At 39.0% G+C, this 16,719-nt stretch overlaps 1 protein-coding gene across 9 annotated transcripts in view; it reads right to left on the bottom strand.

The window, feature by feature from the left end:
* Positions 1-16,719, bottom strand: part of GALNT13 (polypeptide N-acetylgalactosaminyltransferase 13) — a 199,104-nt gene that overhangs the window by 127,406 nt on the left and 54,979 nt on the right. For all 9 annotated transcript variants that reach the window (XR_003923877.1, XR_003923880.1, XR_003923881.1 and 6 more), the window contains 2 exons: positions 15,253-15,352; positions 14,360-14,608 (listed from right to left, as the gene is read on the bottom strand). Coding sequence is in view for 2 of the 9 variants with exons in the window: in XM_030017557.1 (XP_029873417.1) it covers positions 14,360-14,501 (142 nt within the window). In the remaining 7 variants the exon portion in view is untranslated. The remainder of the gene's footprint in view (positions 1-14,359; positions 14,609-15,252; positions 15,353-16,719) is intronic.

Raw genomic sequence — 16,719 nt, 5'->3', positions numbered from 1 at the left:
TACCCTTCTGCCACTAGTAATTGGCATATCACCAAGGGCACAAAATACCAGATGGTATTATTAATCTCACTCATAGGAACACATTTTTCTGCATGGCAACTCGATGGTAAGAACCTGTTTTGGTTTTTTGTTTGTTTGTTTTAATGCAGAGTAGAATCCCAAGGACAAGAAGGATGACATTGGAATGAATTTCACTCTGATTCTTCAGTCTTTATCATGCAAATGAATGCTCACTTTAGCTTGTCAGATTTGGCAATCAAGGCTCTGGAGAATGTCTGTAGCTAAAAACTTTCATTATAGCATACACGAATACTATGCATGACATCTACTAAAATAAGTCTCAAAGGATGGCATTCAGATATATAAACAATCATGGCTTTACAATAGATATTATGATTTCTAATTATTATTCAAATTCCATACTGCACTAATACAGAGAAACACAATTTTAAAGTACTACTTAGTGATAAAACCAATTACTATTTATTTCAAAAGTTTCCCCAAAATTCTCCATCATCTTGCTTCAGAAAAAAAAGTCAAAAATGGTGGCTTAAAGCTAGCATAAAAACCACTTCTCTTCCTTTGCAAAGTAGACAAGTTGCAGCATACCACAGCCTAACTTGATGTAGCGCTTATTATTCTGTACACCTTCTCAGTAACCCTGATTTCTCCAGTGTTTTGTTGTATTTCTTAAAACCTATAGAACTCATTCAAGATGAAATACTACTCTGCTGCACTGAAGTTTCAAACAGTAAGGAGGAGATTCAAATGCAGGGTCTTTAGGAAGGACGGGCAGGGGAGACGAGGAGGGGGTGTCTCCCTCTATGTCAATGACCAGCTGGAACACATGGACCTCTGCCTGGAGATGGATGCGGAGCTGACCAAAAGCCTATGGGTCACGATTAAAGGGAGGGCAAGGACAGGTGATATTGCAGGGCATAAGCAATCCAGGAGGTTCCTGGAATGCATTCATAATAACTTCCTTCTCAAAGCGATAGAGGAGCCAACGAGGAGAAGTACTATGTTGGACCTTGTTCTCACCAACAAGGAGGGGCTGGTGGGGAATGTGAAGCTCATGGGCAGCCTTGGCTGCAGTGACCATGAAATGGTGGAGTTCAAGATCCTTACGGCAGTGAGGAGGGCACAAGCTTACTACCCTGGACTTCAGGAGAGCAGACTTTGGCTTCTTCAGGGACCTGCTTGGTAGCGCACACAGGATGAAGACCTGGAGGGAAGAGGGGCCCAAGAAAGCTGGTTAATATTCAAGGGTCACCTCCTCCAAGCTCAGGAGCAATGCATCCCAACAAAGAGGAAGTCAGGCAAAAACGCCAGGAGGTCTGCGTGGATGACCAAGGAGCTTGTGGACAAACTCAAACACAAAAAGGAAGCCTACAGAGGGTGGAAGCAAGGACAGGTAGCCTGGGAGGAATACAGAGATGTTGTCTGAGCAGCCAGGGATCAGGTTAGGAAAGCTAAATTCCTGATAGAATTAAATCTGGCCAGGGACATCAAGGGCAACAAGAAAACCTTCTATAGGTACGTCGGTGATAAAAGGAAGACTAGGGAAAATGTGGGCCCTCTGCAGAAGGAAATGGGAGACCTGGTTACCAAGGACATGGAGAAGGCTGAGGTATTCAACGACTTTTTTGCCTCAGTCTTCACCAGCAAGTTCTCCAGTCCCACCGCCCAAGTCACAGGAAGCAAATGGAGGGACTGGGAGAATGAAGAACCACCCACTGTAGGAGAAGATCAGGTTCGAGACCATCTATGGAACCTGAAGGTGAACAAGTCCATGGGACCCGATGAAATGCATCCATGGGTCCTGAGGGAACTGGCAGATGAAGTGGCTAAGCCACTATCCATCATATTTGAGAAGTCATGGCAGTCCGGTCAGGTTCCCACTGACTGGAAGAGGGGAAACATAACCCCCATTTTTAAAAAAGGAAAAAAGGAAGACCTGGGGAACTAAAGGCCAGTCGGTCTCACCTCTGTGCCCGGCAAGATCATGGAGGAGATCCTCCTGGAAACTATGCTAAGGCACATAGAAAATAAGGTGATCAGTGACAGCCAACATGGCTTCACTAAGGGCAAATCATGCCTGACAAAGTTGGAAGCCTTCTACAATGGGGTTACAGTGTTGGTGGATAAGGGAAGAGCAATGGACGTCATCTACCTGGACTTGTGCAAAGCATTTGACACTGTCCTGCATGACATCCTTGTCTCTAAATTGGAGAGACATGGATTTGATGGATAGACCACTCAGTGGATAAGGAATTGGCTGGACGGTCGCACTCAGAGTTGCAGTCAAAGGCTCAGTGTCCAAGTGGAGACCAGTGACGAGTGGTGTTCCTCAGGGGTCGGTATTGAGACCGGCACTGTTTAACATCTTTGTCGGCGACATGGACAGTCACATTGAGTGCAACCTCAGCAAGTTTGCTGACAACACCAAGCTGTGTGGTGCAGATGACACGCTGGAGGGAAGGGCTGCCACCCAGAGGGACCTTGACAGGCTGGAGAGGTGGGCCCGTGCAAACCTCATGAAGGTCAACAAGGCCAAGTGCAAGGTCCTGCACATGGGTCAGGACAATCCCAAGCACCAATACAGGCTGGGCAGAGAATGGAGCGAGAGCAGCCCTGAGGAGAAGGACTTGGGGCTGTTGGTTGGTGAGAAGCTCAACATGACCTGGCGATGTGCACTTGCAGCCCAGAAAGCCGACCGTATCCTGGGCTGCATCAAAAGCAGCATGGCCAGCAGGTCGAGGGAGGGGATTCTGTCCCTCTACTCCGCTCTGGTGAGACCCCACGTGCAGTACGGCGTTCAGCTCTGGGGCCCCCAACATAAGAAGGATGTGGACCTGCTCAAGTGGGTCCAGAGGAGGGCCGTGAAGATGATCAGAGGGCTGGAGCACCTCTCCCATGAAGACAGGCTGACAGAGTTGGGGCTGTTCAGCCTGGAGAAGAGAAGGCTCCGGGCAGACCTTATAGCAGCCTTCCAGTACCTAAAGGGGGGCTACAGGAAAGCTGGAGAGGGACTTTTTACAAGGGCAGGTAGTGAGAGGACAAGGGGGAAAGGTTTTAAACTGAAAGAGGGTAGATTTAGATTGGGTGTAAGGAAGGAATTCTTTACTGTGAGGGTGGTGAGGCACTGGCACAGGTTGCCCAGCGAGGCTGTGGATGCCCCATCCCTGGAAGTGTTCAAGGCCAGGTTGGATGAGGCTTTGAGCAACGTGGTCTAATGGAAGATGTCCCTGCCCATGGCAGGGGGGTTAGAACTAGATGATCTTTAAGGTCCCTTCCAACCCAAACCATTCTATGATTTTATGAAATATACTGTGTAATTCATAGAACAATTTAAAGATTATTTAAAATTGGATTAAGAAGGGCTGATGGCAGTCTGACCTTCACATTTTTAAGGCTCAATTCTTGCAAACGGACTTGTGTACACTGACACTATTTGTAGAGCTTCCCTGAAATCAATGAAGCTTCATTCACAGTCTGGAAGTATGGCATCAATAACAAGAAAGGAGTCATAATTTTTAGACAATATCCACTATAAAAGCTTCTGATGATGGAAATACATGAGGTTTTCATGAATCCTTCTTAGTTTTCATAAAACTATTTTCTCCTGAGGTATTGATTGTCAATAAATTTTGCAAGCAAGTAGGTCTAAATGGTGACAGGTACTTTGCAAAAAGAAAAGATAGTGCCTGAGAAGAATTTCCAGTAATCTTATGATTCATCTGTTGAACATAAAAAGTAAAACAGAAAACCTAAAAACCTTCAAAGCAGCTGGAAAGCGTATTCTGCCATTGCCAAAGAAAAATAGATCTTCTAAAATTCTGTGTTTCTGTTAATCCTGATAAGAATGACTTGAAGTTTCTCAACACAGCTAGAAGACTGCCTTCTTTCTTCTGCCTTACAATACAAACAATTTTACATATCTTGCTATCAGAATAACTGTTATTGAGAAAAGTATTAGTTAAAATGTGAAATCAAACCACTCCTATACTGCACACATGCACATGTATACACCATGTAGTCACAAGCATCCTCAGCCACTCATCATTTTAAACTAGCTATCTCTCAAATAAAAATTGTCAAGTGCAAAGTATCTATTTCTAGAAAGGATGGTACATTTTCCTGCCTCCCTTGCATATTCAACTAGCAGTAAGATCATTTCCCTTTAAGTATTTTCAACTTTTTACAGGTTCCTGGTTTTGTACTTAAGATTTTATATTATACCTACATCACTAAACCCACTAATACTTATCAATCTATCAGGGAAAACAAATTGTCACCATTTACATGAAAACTATTTATCTTTTTTACTGTTCGAAATAAAAATTTAAGATGTTATTGGAAAAATACATACATTTATTAAATATATGCAGCCCCAACCAGCAAGACATGTCTATGCCTACACTTCATTCATGAGCTCCACCTTGACAAACATGCCTTCTTGAAGCAATGAAACAAAAACATGAAAAGCTTAACTGAAAACACAGAAGAACAGTGAGATAAATGTAAAGGAATAACAAACAGTACAACCCGATAAGCTCTACCTGCTAACAAGGCTCAGATGAGCTAGGGCAGTCCTCTTATACCCAGGGCACCTGCCACCAGTAAAATTCTAAATAGGCTTTATGAGGACAGCTGTAAAGTACTTGGATACCAGGGATAATATTGTCAATGTGACACAGTTTTTACATTTCAAAACAGTGTGGAACATTCAAGAGAAAAAGCAAAAATAAACAAGCCAAGAAGCCCAACAGTTTATACCCTTCTCACTTAAAGTTTGAAGTGTTATGTAAAATTAACAATATTTTATTCATACCTTTAGGATACAGGATAAACCCATGCAAGCTTTTCACACCAACGAATTACTTCCGAAACATCAACCAAAGAGCTAAAAAGAATCATTGTAAAACCCTTAATGTATCAGGGGGAAAAAAAAAAAAAAAAAAAGAAAGAAGAAAAAAAAATCACATTCCAACAAATAATCCAGGGACTGACAACTGCAAGTTTCTAGATAGCTTTAAAATGCAGTCCTACCACATACTACTCTAGAGTTACCCAACTTCTGGCAGCAAGGGAGAATATAGTCTCAATTTTGTCACTACCATGTCATTTTTCTGTCAGCTACTACAGATGGAAAGTACTTCTGACATCTTCTAGTATTTCTGTGTTCACTGTCAACAGGCTAAGAGTGCAGTTTTCAATATCCGCTAAACAATTCCCCTAGATATTTGTACACTGAGACTCAAATCACAATTCAGCTCAGAAGACTGGACACCATTAAGATACTACAGCAGGACTTTGTGATATACAAAAATGCTGAAATACATTTTCACACAGCAAACCTGAAATTTTTAATTGTATCTGCTTATTAGAACAAGCACAGTATGCTTCACACTTGTTAAGAAGTCAAAAGTTTTCCACAATAGCACTGAAGATTTTCATGTTGGTTTCTAACACGACACGTGTTTAGTAGATAAATGCTGAAGATAAGGAAGGTATTATGAATGTCAGCAAAGTATAATAAAGGTAATATTGTTCATTCCCACCAACCTTTGATTGAGAGATTTTCCTATTATTTGGAAAGGTATAGATTTTACTTCATTTTAACCACAGAAACACTAACAATATTTCAAAACACTGCATACCTAAGCAATGACATTTTTTTACACCTTGCCAAATTTTTAGTAAGGTTGTTACACTAAATTCTTAAGCAGTATAAAAGCAATGGAAAAAAAAAATCATGAACTTTTCTGGTCGTACAGAACCTCTCATTGGGTGGGAGAGAAGGAAGGATGAGCGAGAGGGCAGAACCTTCACTAGATTTCTGGCTTGAGCAACTTCTATAGCTTAAGCATGCGTACACTGTAAGTATATACACGTGATACTGTGGGTAGTGTACAGCATATATATATGTATCATACAAGTTCACTCTTACATCATTATTCAGGTTTTTTCATTAAGTATTTCTTAGGTTAAAAAACTCTCAACAATAAACCTTGAGATAAACCATATCTGTACAAAAATAATTAGGAACGCAACACAAAAATGTGAAAATTATACTTTGTGCAATCAAGACTTCCATGGGAGCTCAGAGACTTGGGAGAACATCATTCCCTTCCTACTCTACTTTTATGGCAAAGTACTGTGCATAATAATCAACAACACTTTCTGGATGTCAGGATGATCATGTACAATTTAATCAAATAATCCCACGTTTTGGTTGGAGGGGTGATGGTGGTAGTTTTTGTTTTCCGGTTTTTGTGGATTTCTTTTTTAAACTGGATCCCTTGAGGATGAATCCATGTATTTCTCAGTACCAGAAGCAGGAGCTGTTTCCTGGTTATGGCACTGAGAAATACATGTTCCTCTTTCTTCTAATAGTGCTGGCCTTTCCTAAAAGCAGTACGGGTGGGAAGCATAACCAGCCTCCAATATTGCAACCATAACCATCCACATGGCATGAAGCAAGCTTGGGAATCACCTATCTCATCCAGTAGCCAGGGGACCTGCAGAGCTGGAGGAGCAGTCAGAAACTTCTGGTGGTGGAACTGTAGAAGAATAAGGAATTCCAGACCACGTGGCTGGTTATTTGTTTTTCAGGAGATCAGAAATTACTGAGAGATACTTGCTGGGTTGGGGGGGTGGGGGAGGTGTTCCCCTTCTTCAGGGGAGGGAAAAGGTTATTTAGTATCTGTCAACATTTTCATTTGCTTCATGCAATACCCACAGCCATAGAGACAGGCAATGTATGTACCATTCAGCAGACAAAGAGCAGTATAACAGAAACACCATTTCCAGGAAACACAAATCATAGTTTCAAGGACACTCATTTACTAAGACCCATTCCACAACAGACGAGTCCTTCATTCTGCCAAAACAGCTTGGCAGTCATTCTTCTAATGTCTAATATTTAAAATACCTAGCAATAAAAGTTAACGGGAAGTTATGGAATGATATTGCTACAGTAAGAAATATCTGTCAATTCATCCTCAGATGGGAGTCCACAGTGTGCTAGAAAACATGACATTTTCTGGCTGGAGCTTGTACATTCAAACCAGTGAGCACCACATCTCTCAGTAAGACAGCCTCCATTTATTATTTTTTTTTAAGTTTGCAATCAGAAAAAAACGTCTGCTATCCTAGTTTTCCCTCAAGCTTCAGAAATGCTTTTTTCTTGAACTGTGTGATGAAAATCTATAAATAAGCTTAATGTGTTGTCACAACATCCAAATCAGCACTTTAAATTTTATTTGTCAACAAATTTGTGACACGATTTCAGTACAATGTACATACTCATCCATCCATCTATTAAATCTTTATGATATGCTATTAAAAATATTTGCTACCATTGTTATTGCAGACAGTCCAATGCATACAGTAATCTGACAGATAAACATGTTACTATGGAAACCACCAAAATGAATGCCTTATTTTCTAAACTTGGCCATAACCCCAAACTTTTATTACAGCATCCAAATGTTTCATTCACTTGCTTTCTATGATCATAATACAGACCTTTTCTCTTTAAAAAAAATACATCAACACATTATAGGATTTGAATAAATGAACCTTCCTCTTATACTGAGTTTTCTTCAATATAGCATTTTAGTGATTACTGATTTCATGACAAATCCCTTTTTGTAGCACTTGAGAACATAGTTGACAACACAGAAGCAAAAAACTGCATAAAAGCATTAGACACCAAAATAACCTTAAAGATTTGTCACCACTTCATGAAAATCCAAAACATACAATGACATTACAAAGCTGCGTTAAAAGCATTATTCACGTTGCAAACACAAGCACTCAAAATTACAATTTCATCTCATTACTCACATACACTCATTTTAATTAATCACACTTTCTTCACAATTACTGTTTCACTCATGGCACATGCTTCCCATTTTATTATTTAGAGAGAAATATTTTACTTCCCCCAGGCTCACTACATATTTTACTCTTAATCTGGGCAGAAAACTGCTAACAACAACTGTCTTCAAATACAGCTTTCCAAACAGAAAACACTAAATTTAACTAACGTATTTTAACTTCAAATTAAAGATTAGAGGTTCTTCTGCAGTAAAGTCCTCTTCCATTTCAAATTCCTCTACCATGAATGATGGAAAAACACTAAAAGAAATGCACAAAACCCCTCTTCGATTCCAGGACGTGTTCTTCCTGACAAGATGCTTAGAGACAAATTAAGATCCTCCCTCTCTCAACTGCTGCACCAGGCACAATAAACCAAACACCCTCCTGGCATGACAGAAACTTATGGGGGTGGTATGATTCTCTAAGAGTGTTTGAGATTATGGATGGAGGGCCATGCATATAGCCAAACAGATCAAAAGAGATGAAGTCCTTCCATTTTTTGGAGTTATGTTCCTCCTCCTACCAAAAGCAGCTTAACGATCAAAGCTGCACCTTCGACTCCGACCGCTTTGCTGACACACACCGCCTGGTCCCTGCCCCCTGGTTCCAACCAGGCTGGGGAGCTTTTAGTCATCTCACAGCACCTAACCCAAAGGGCTGACAGTCTTCATTTGGTTCACAGTAAGGAGCTGCAGTGAGGAGGAGGCTACAGTAACCATGAAAGAGGTCTTGTGAGCATTCAGAATTACCCTAATTAGTGGAAAATTAAAACAAAGCTTAATTGATAAGATGCCGGGCTGTCAAATTGCCTTGGCTTAGAAATGGTCTGTAGCTTTTTTAGTACAGCAGCAAGACCTAGCAGGTGCAGTTTATCAGAAAGTAATGCACATCCACATGACAGTAGAACGCACATGAGAAGTAGGGTCTTCTGGGACAGACAGCTCTGCTGAGAGATTCTCACTGGTCACCTGCCGATGTCTGCTTTTTTTTTCCAAAAAGTGCTGGCCTTGCAATGTTTAGGCCATCTTATTAGACACGTTATGAGGTCCTTGGTGGCAGCTGGCTTTATTATGATGTATATAGGCAAATATCTACAGCTGCAGTAATATACACAATTTGTGGATTTGTTTCAAGATGTAAAACCCTTCTCTCAGCTTTTTAGGAGTACGCACTGAATATTTGTTCAAAAGCACTCCATTTGTGTGTTCGGAGAACAAGACTTCCAGAGTTAATAAGAAAGTATTTACAGTCACGAAGTTGCTGGAAGAAAACGGAAGCAGTAAAGAGAAAGCTCAAGCTATTTTTTAAATAAAAGGACCATGGCTTCAGCTTTTACATACCATACCTTCTTCATAAGTTCCCTTTTTACCTCGCAGCTTGGAATTTAATAGCGTTCCAGTATGCTTTAAACATTTCCTTCATTGTCAGCTCACTGTGCTGAGTAAACTGACTTCTAGTTTGCACATAAAAAAAGACTTCTGCTTTTAATAAAAATAAGACTGTTTCTTCAACCAGACCTGAAAGCATCCCATCCCGACAGTTGCAAGTATTGTACGTTTCAGAAGAACCATCTGCTAGGAACATTAGATTGAACATGATTAGTTCACAACATGAGAAAGATTGCTTCTGCAATCTCTTCCTTGGGCAGCTACCTTTCCGCTTATCTGTCATTTCACCCATTCACTCCCATGTACTCTAAACAAGACTAGATACAGTCCCACGCAGGCAGACCTTGAGAACCAGCTTTTCCAAAAGAAACAGACCTGTCCTTGAGCAATATTTGAAACAGTTGTCATTAATACTAGCACTGAACATGACTGAGTTGTACAATACTTAGCTGGAAGCCAAACAAGAAATACATACTGCACCAACATGGAGCAGAAGAGCCCAAGGCGAGTCAGAGCATCTGACAAACCAAGCGCTATTTTCTCCCGCATGATGCTGAACCCACAACCGGCTCAGGTTGCAGTATGGGTCCTTCAAGAGGCAATACAATACACCGTGAATACCCAAAAACTTCAGAAACTAAGTGATGGCTGTGCTGTGCCTCCCATCAGTTTACCCAGTGCCATGTTGCCAAAGTCCTCATGCACGCACCCTACAGGGTAAACGTTCTAGATGTCTGGCTTTTCTTGGACTTGCCAGCTTGTTTCTTCCCTTCAAAGCCCTGTCTAAGCAAACTTCTGACTGGTGCACCTTGGCTCTCCATGTTTTAAATCCATCAGTCAGCTTTGGCTCCTGCTTTTGTGGGAAGGGCCACACAGAGAGGAAGGAGAAGAGAGGACCCTCTCCCCAGACTGCTCTCTCCTATCAGGAGCACTGCTAAGTGCTGCCCTGTCCCCTTTTCCACTACACAATATGCGCTTTATTTCCATCTGGGGAGAAGCCATACCCAGCTTCTACTTAATGTGATGCTCTCCATAAAACCTATACCTCTCTTACAGCTCTTCTGAAATGGTTTAGGCATGGTCAGACCTACTCTAAACTTCCTGAAATTCAAGGTAAAACCTGAGTTTCCAGGAAAATCTCTATGCTTTTGAGCAGCTTGCTGTAAGACACAAGGAGTCTCCAGGAACGGGAAGGGACTGCAAACCTGTTTCTATGTCACTGAGTGCTCTCAAAAGTGCTTCCCCATAGTCTGTTTGATGCACATCCTGGGAACTTACTCCTCCATCACCTCCTCAAGATTTATCAGACAATGTTGCCCAAACAATACTGTGCTAGGCACTCTGAGGTACGCTCAAACACCTACACTAAAATGTTAGGAGAAAGCAGCAGTGACATAACTCAGCCCTCTGGATGCGGGCCCTACACAAAGGGGAAGCAGAACTGCTGACCTGCTGATAGGATATTTTCACAGTTTCTGCATATGCCACTGATAAACAGACAGTAATGAAAGGCTGTCCAATATTTATTTTCTTCCGAAGTAGGAAGTAAGTTGAAGAAATAAATGTTGTTTCTTTCAATAGTGGCACAAAAACAGATGCAAGTAAATATGACTTGACTGAAAGCCAGCTCAGGGTTGATTAGGATAACACTTGCAAGTTGTTAAGCAATACCACTGACCCAGCTCAGTGACAGCTCATTTTTTAACACTCAGCTTTTGTACCTGTCACTTGTATACTTAAAAATGTACAGCGAGACATCAGAGGGGTTTCTGACAGCTGTGTTCCAGTCTATGGACTGTCACTGCTTACAGTTCAACATCTGATGTTGATGTAAAGATGTCTTTATGAATCATTTAGAATGCAATAGTTAGGACTGAAAAAGGCATGGAAAGTTTACCTCTTCGCCTCTAAACACATCATTCTACGTAAGCAGAATCTTTCCTCTCAAATTAATGACGAGGGTGATGGATTAAGTGACTTCAAATACCGGATTACTGTGTCCAATTTAAATTTCTATTAGTATATTAATTCTTGTTGTGTCTTTTTTTAATATCCTTGTGGAAATACTGTAATTATGTTGCTTTTTATGTTTACAGATAATCTGCATTCTCAATTAGAGGTATTCAGAGACTGACAAATGCACTATTAATAAGACAAAGGTGATGGTACCCATGCAGGTACTTTACAGCAAAAAAGCAGCACTACATTTCCGTCATAATAGCTCATGGCACTTACTGTAAAGAGGTTTTAGTAGTCTGCTGGATTGGAAGCTACAGAAGTTTAAAAAAACATTTCTAATTACTCCAGCAGAGCACATATAATTTCAGCAGAAATAAATGAAGACATTTTGCTAAATCTCCATAACAAAGTGAAAAATTACTCTGGATTTTTTTTATTTTCAAAAACGCATACTGACATAGCAATACTATTAGATTACATATGACTATCTAATATAACAAGAAATATTTAGGACATTGGAAAAACCCAAAAGTCAGACAAATTAACTTTGAATTTAGTGGCCTGGAATATAAGTTTCATTCAAGAATATCCACACTTATTTGGAACAGTCTGTACAGTATTTCAAGTCTGTGGATATACTGACGCAAAACCCCACAAACTACATACTAAGTTATCAAACCTTCAATTGTAACTGCCAATGAGAAAAAGTGGGTTTGTTGCAATTATTTACACAAGTTGTTGTTAGTGAATTAACAGCCCTCATCTACCAAACAATGTTTTCATAAAACCAAAATCTTTTAAATGAGAATGTTCAGTGATTCTTGTTTACTGGAATTGTTGTAATTTAAGTCCGTATGTCACCAAGCAGAGTAGAGGTATGAGTGAAGGATATGTTATTAAATTCTACAGTACTGGCTTTTTTTTTTTTTTTCCTTCCCCCTTTTAAACAACTGATCAAAACCTTAAGGATAAAGTAGATTAACTCTGCTTTTTCTCGTTTTGTTCCTTTGTGGCAGAAGCCTTCTAAAATTTCAGTAATCTCACAAAAAAGACATGTAATCAATTTCCAATAAAACTGTGCTAGTGTCCCCAAACATTGTATATACTTTCAAAATTTTGTAAGAAGTATTATAACCAAATATTCTTCCAGAATCAGGTAGAATATGCATATTATAGTAACAGACTGAATATTTCTTTTACCAGGCTTTAAAGCAGAAATAAGGTTATATATTCAATATAGCTTGTTTCTCAGAACTGAGAGCAAGAAGAAACAGTGTTGCTTTTAGAATTCCTGTGCAGAAACCTCACCTTTTTATAACAGGCAGAGCATGTAGAATTCAGTAAGTTGAAGGTAAAAAACCAAAAAAAAGTCATTTCAAGTAGTCAAATGCAACAGAGTACTTAAAAATAAAAGTCAAGTATTGCATAGTATTGCACTGACAAAAAAAAGTGTCAAAAAGATGAACTCATACTTGCAAGTTCCAGACATTTTCATCTAAATTTGAGTGGTAGTGGCAGGGATATGTGTTTATGCAATTTTTTTTTTTAGCCTAGATTGACTTACAAGTTGTTAATTCTCAAATAAAATCTATCATTCTAATATTTAATATTTTTCTTTACAAATTATCCAATTACATAGCAAAAAATGCAACCAATTAAAGACATGTCACAAAATGTCATCAATTTTGAGAAAATTCCAATGCATACTTCCACAACGATCTATGATCATTTTTCTGCAGCTGACAGTATAGATAAAATGGGTTGTTTTATTCACAATATGCCAGGTTCTTGCCTAATATTTGTTTAAAAATACAGTAATTCAATTACACAGGGGGAAAAAAAAACCAAACAAACTATGACAACAAGCAATATCCTTTTCATTTGGAAAACTAACAATTTTTTTTATTATTTTTAATACCATGTAGCTATTTATATGATTGGAAGTGAAATCTTCCAAATACATTTTGAGTAAGGACTGCCATATGACAAACTCATTACTGAATGGTATTTTTATTTCAAATGATTGCAAAGTTATCAACCCAACTGAACCATAACCCCAAAGTACTTTTAAAAGGATGACAATGGTTTATGCTGTGGACAAAGCTGAGGATCAGTAGTGTAACATACATACGTATTTATGAAGAGAGGAAGAGCATCAGACAATTTTTGTCTATTGTGAACAGTAAACATGTTACAAAAGCAGCTGCACTAGTTCTAATTAATCTTGTTCCAATCCTATCAGGGATTCAAAGTATCTTCCTTCTTCCATATGCTGAATCTAAACTTCTTAAGAATAGGATGTTAGTTTACAAGGAAAAACAAACACCTATATTTCATAAATTTCTACTTCCTCTTCTCGTGAATTTCCCACATATTTACAGTCTTCACTCCATTCGGGAGTCAACATCACAGCTTCTCTGGGCTACTTTCAAGTTCACTGCAACACTAAACTGCAAGTACTTGTGTCTTTTGAATGCACAGAAGCACACGATCTGTGCTGTGAATGACTGCTCTGGAAATTAGCAATTACGAACTCGAAAACTTGCAGCTTCTGTCAAGGTTCAGTTTTCATGAACTCCCCTTTAGTAAATTACATTGCTAAAAATATTTAGAGTGAGACGAGAATCTCTGCTCCATCTGCATTTGAGACTTGATCCTAATGTTTTCATATGGTAGAGGGAATCTAAGTATATTCTAAAGTGATTGTTTCAGCCAGAGTTAAGAGTTCAAAAGCAAGCTTACAAGTAAGTGTGTTTCACAAATGAAAAAAGAATCATACAGTATCAATTCTCTTGTAGGTCAAATGACTTCTGATAAAAAAGGTTCTTAAAATGGTTACTTCGGTTTTCTCTTCCACATATTGAAGACATTTATATTAGTTTCACTGAAGAAAACACACAAGACTCAGGCTTTGTTATGGCAAAGGTCAAACACTAAGATAACTGAAACTAATTCAGAAACCACTAAAGCACTACAGAAACAAAGTACTTCAGTTCCTGGTATTTTGTCTGTTTGAATTGGAAAAATAATTTAGAAAGTACAGAGAAACATATATGAGGCCAAATACTTAACAAAAAAATAATACCCGTGACCTTCAAAGATACCTTAGACTTAGCACTTACCCCTCAGAGCAGGCAGCAGAGACCTCTCTTTCTTGTCATCACATTTATTACATTCACTGAAGTACAGAAGTAAAAAGACGTCCACAAGCACCCACATGAGAGAAGTGGCTAGAACCACCTTGCAGTAAACAAATCTCCTCATTGCTTTACTTGGTATCTAGCTCAAATGCTGAGGAAAGACAGCAGTTGCTGAGATGTATTAAACTCCCACAGTTCAAATCCAACATGGAAGCAAAGACAAGCATCCCACTGCAAGCAAAGAAAACATGCCTGAATTAGCTAACAGGTACACACAGTTTGAACTGAAAATGTAAAGGAAAGTGCAGTGTGGAGATGTTTAAAGTACCTGTTTCTTTCTATATATGCAGGTACTTTCTGTTTTCTACCATTCTATGAATACCAACCATTTTGACCTGCATACGACATGGACAGTCTACGTAACTTGCCTTCATTTAGAAACACATGCAATATATATACACCTTTCATGCAATGTAACAGATTTTAATAAAGATTACACAAAAAGACAACAAAGTAGTGCCAACAGACAGTTCTAACCAATAATCATCATTTTACTGAACATTAGTCATATATTAACAGAAAGAAGAAAACGGCAATTTTCATTTTTCTCAAATAATGTGTTCACAATGCTATTTTAAATATGGCCTTTGAACACTAAAAGCAAATTAATTTTTATCTTGCAGAAAGATTTTGAACACCATCTTACTACCACCAAAGATGCCTTGCAAAAGAACGCTGCAGTCACTCACCTACATATTTAGGCTCTTGCCTGCAACAGTAAGTTTCGTCAACAAAAGCAAAGTGTGAGGGCCTCCATGTCCACTCTCAACACAGATTTGTAAGTTAGATGACTGTACTTAAAACCTTACACTTACCATTATAAGCTGCATTCCATGTCAAGGTTGGGAGTTCTGCTTCGGCCATGGTCCCAAAGCACTATCTTAGTATTGAACTGCTGGATAACTTTCTAAGTGCCTATAAAAGAAAACAAACAGAAGAAAGTCCTTATCACTTGACTGTCTTTTCTAGAACATAAAGAAGCTTCTTATAATTAAAAAAAGCTCTCATAAATTTTGTCCACATTTTAACCTACCTATGTTAATTAGATGTAATTTTATATATAACCCTTTTCTATCTTAGCTCTGAAAAAACACCCTCAGCTTTTCAATCCAGCAGTATCACAACTGTTAACTTCCCTGGTTTAACTCACTCCTGGCCCAGCTCTCTTCACACACCATCGCACTCTTGCCACACTACCTCACCCTGCCACATTACTTTCTAGTAAAATGTATTTCTGTCCCTCCCAAAGCGATCTCCCCAAGGAGCACAGAGTCACATCAACTCCCACAGCGAGACAGGAATCTGAGAACTAGTCCAGTTTATCTTCGTTAAACAACAGCATACCAGGTGAAAAACAGCACTGAGGGAGCTTCTGTAACAGGTCATTTTCATTTTAAATACTTCCAAAATATAAGAAATTCACATTACATTTTAATTACAGTTCATTTGAACCAATGAGATGGAAGAGATGGAATGATTTAAATACAGTTTTTCAAATTATGCTCGAAGGGCTATTTTACTATGTAATCATTAATAAAGTTTTCCATCTGTCTTAAATATAAACACAACCAATAGCTCTTTTTCTTGCTGAAGTGATTCACAGCCAGCTGATTTAAAATTTCAAGGGCTCAGGAATACGTGTTTCAGGTTAGCACAATTCATTTTCATGCTAGTCAACAGGAACAGTTTAATTATAGGAAGAAAATTACAAAGAAAAAACAAATTAACAGAGATCTTCGTTAGAAAACAGAGAGAAGAAAACAGCTGAAGTGTTAACCCTCCCCACGCAGTCTGTCACCATGGTGGCTGCAATTGGCTTTTGTAGTGTTGAGCAGAATAGTGATTTGTTCAGCACCAGCTGAGATACAAAGGCACTTCCTCCCCAAGCTCTTAATAATACAGAAGAATTTTTTTCTTCAGCACCTCTTGTTTTAACATAAGCGAGTAATCCTCAGAAGTGCAGCAGTCATCGATGGGCAATTGGAAAAAGCTTCTATTCCCAATGCTGTGCAGTTTTTAAACAAATAGTCTGTACAGAAGCCACTGCAGTCTGCTACAATGCATTAGCTAGCTGTGCAGCTTTCAGGTGTTTGAATAAAGGTGGTGCAACAGGCTATTATAAAGTTAGCAGCAATGATGGCAAACTTCTTTTTTACGATAGTTAACATTTAGATTCAATATTCCTCCCCTTTCTTAAAAAAAATAAACCCCGCTTTAATCTTTTAAAGTCTAGCTAATTCAGGGTACTTCCACTCCCATGTACGCACAGCATCTCACTATGG

Source organism: Aquila chrysaetos, chromosome 6 (assembly GCF_900496995.4).
Source record: "Aquila chrysaetos chrysaetos chromosome 6, bAquChr1.4, whole genome shotgun sequence".
In the NCBI taxonomy this organism is placed as follows: Eukaryota; Metazoa; Chordata; class Aves; order Accipitriformes; family Accipitridae; genus Aquila; species Aquila chrysaetos.
The sequence above is the reverse complement of the archived record's forward strand: the minus strand, read 5'-3'. Positions and strand labels throughout refer to the sequence as shown.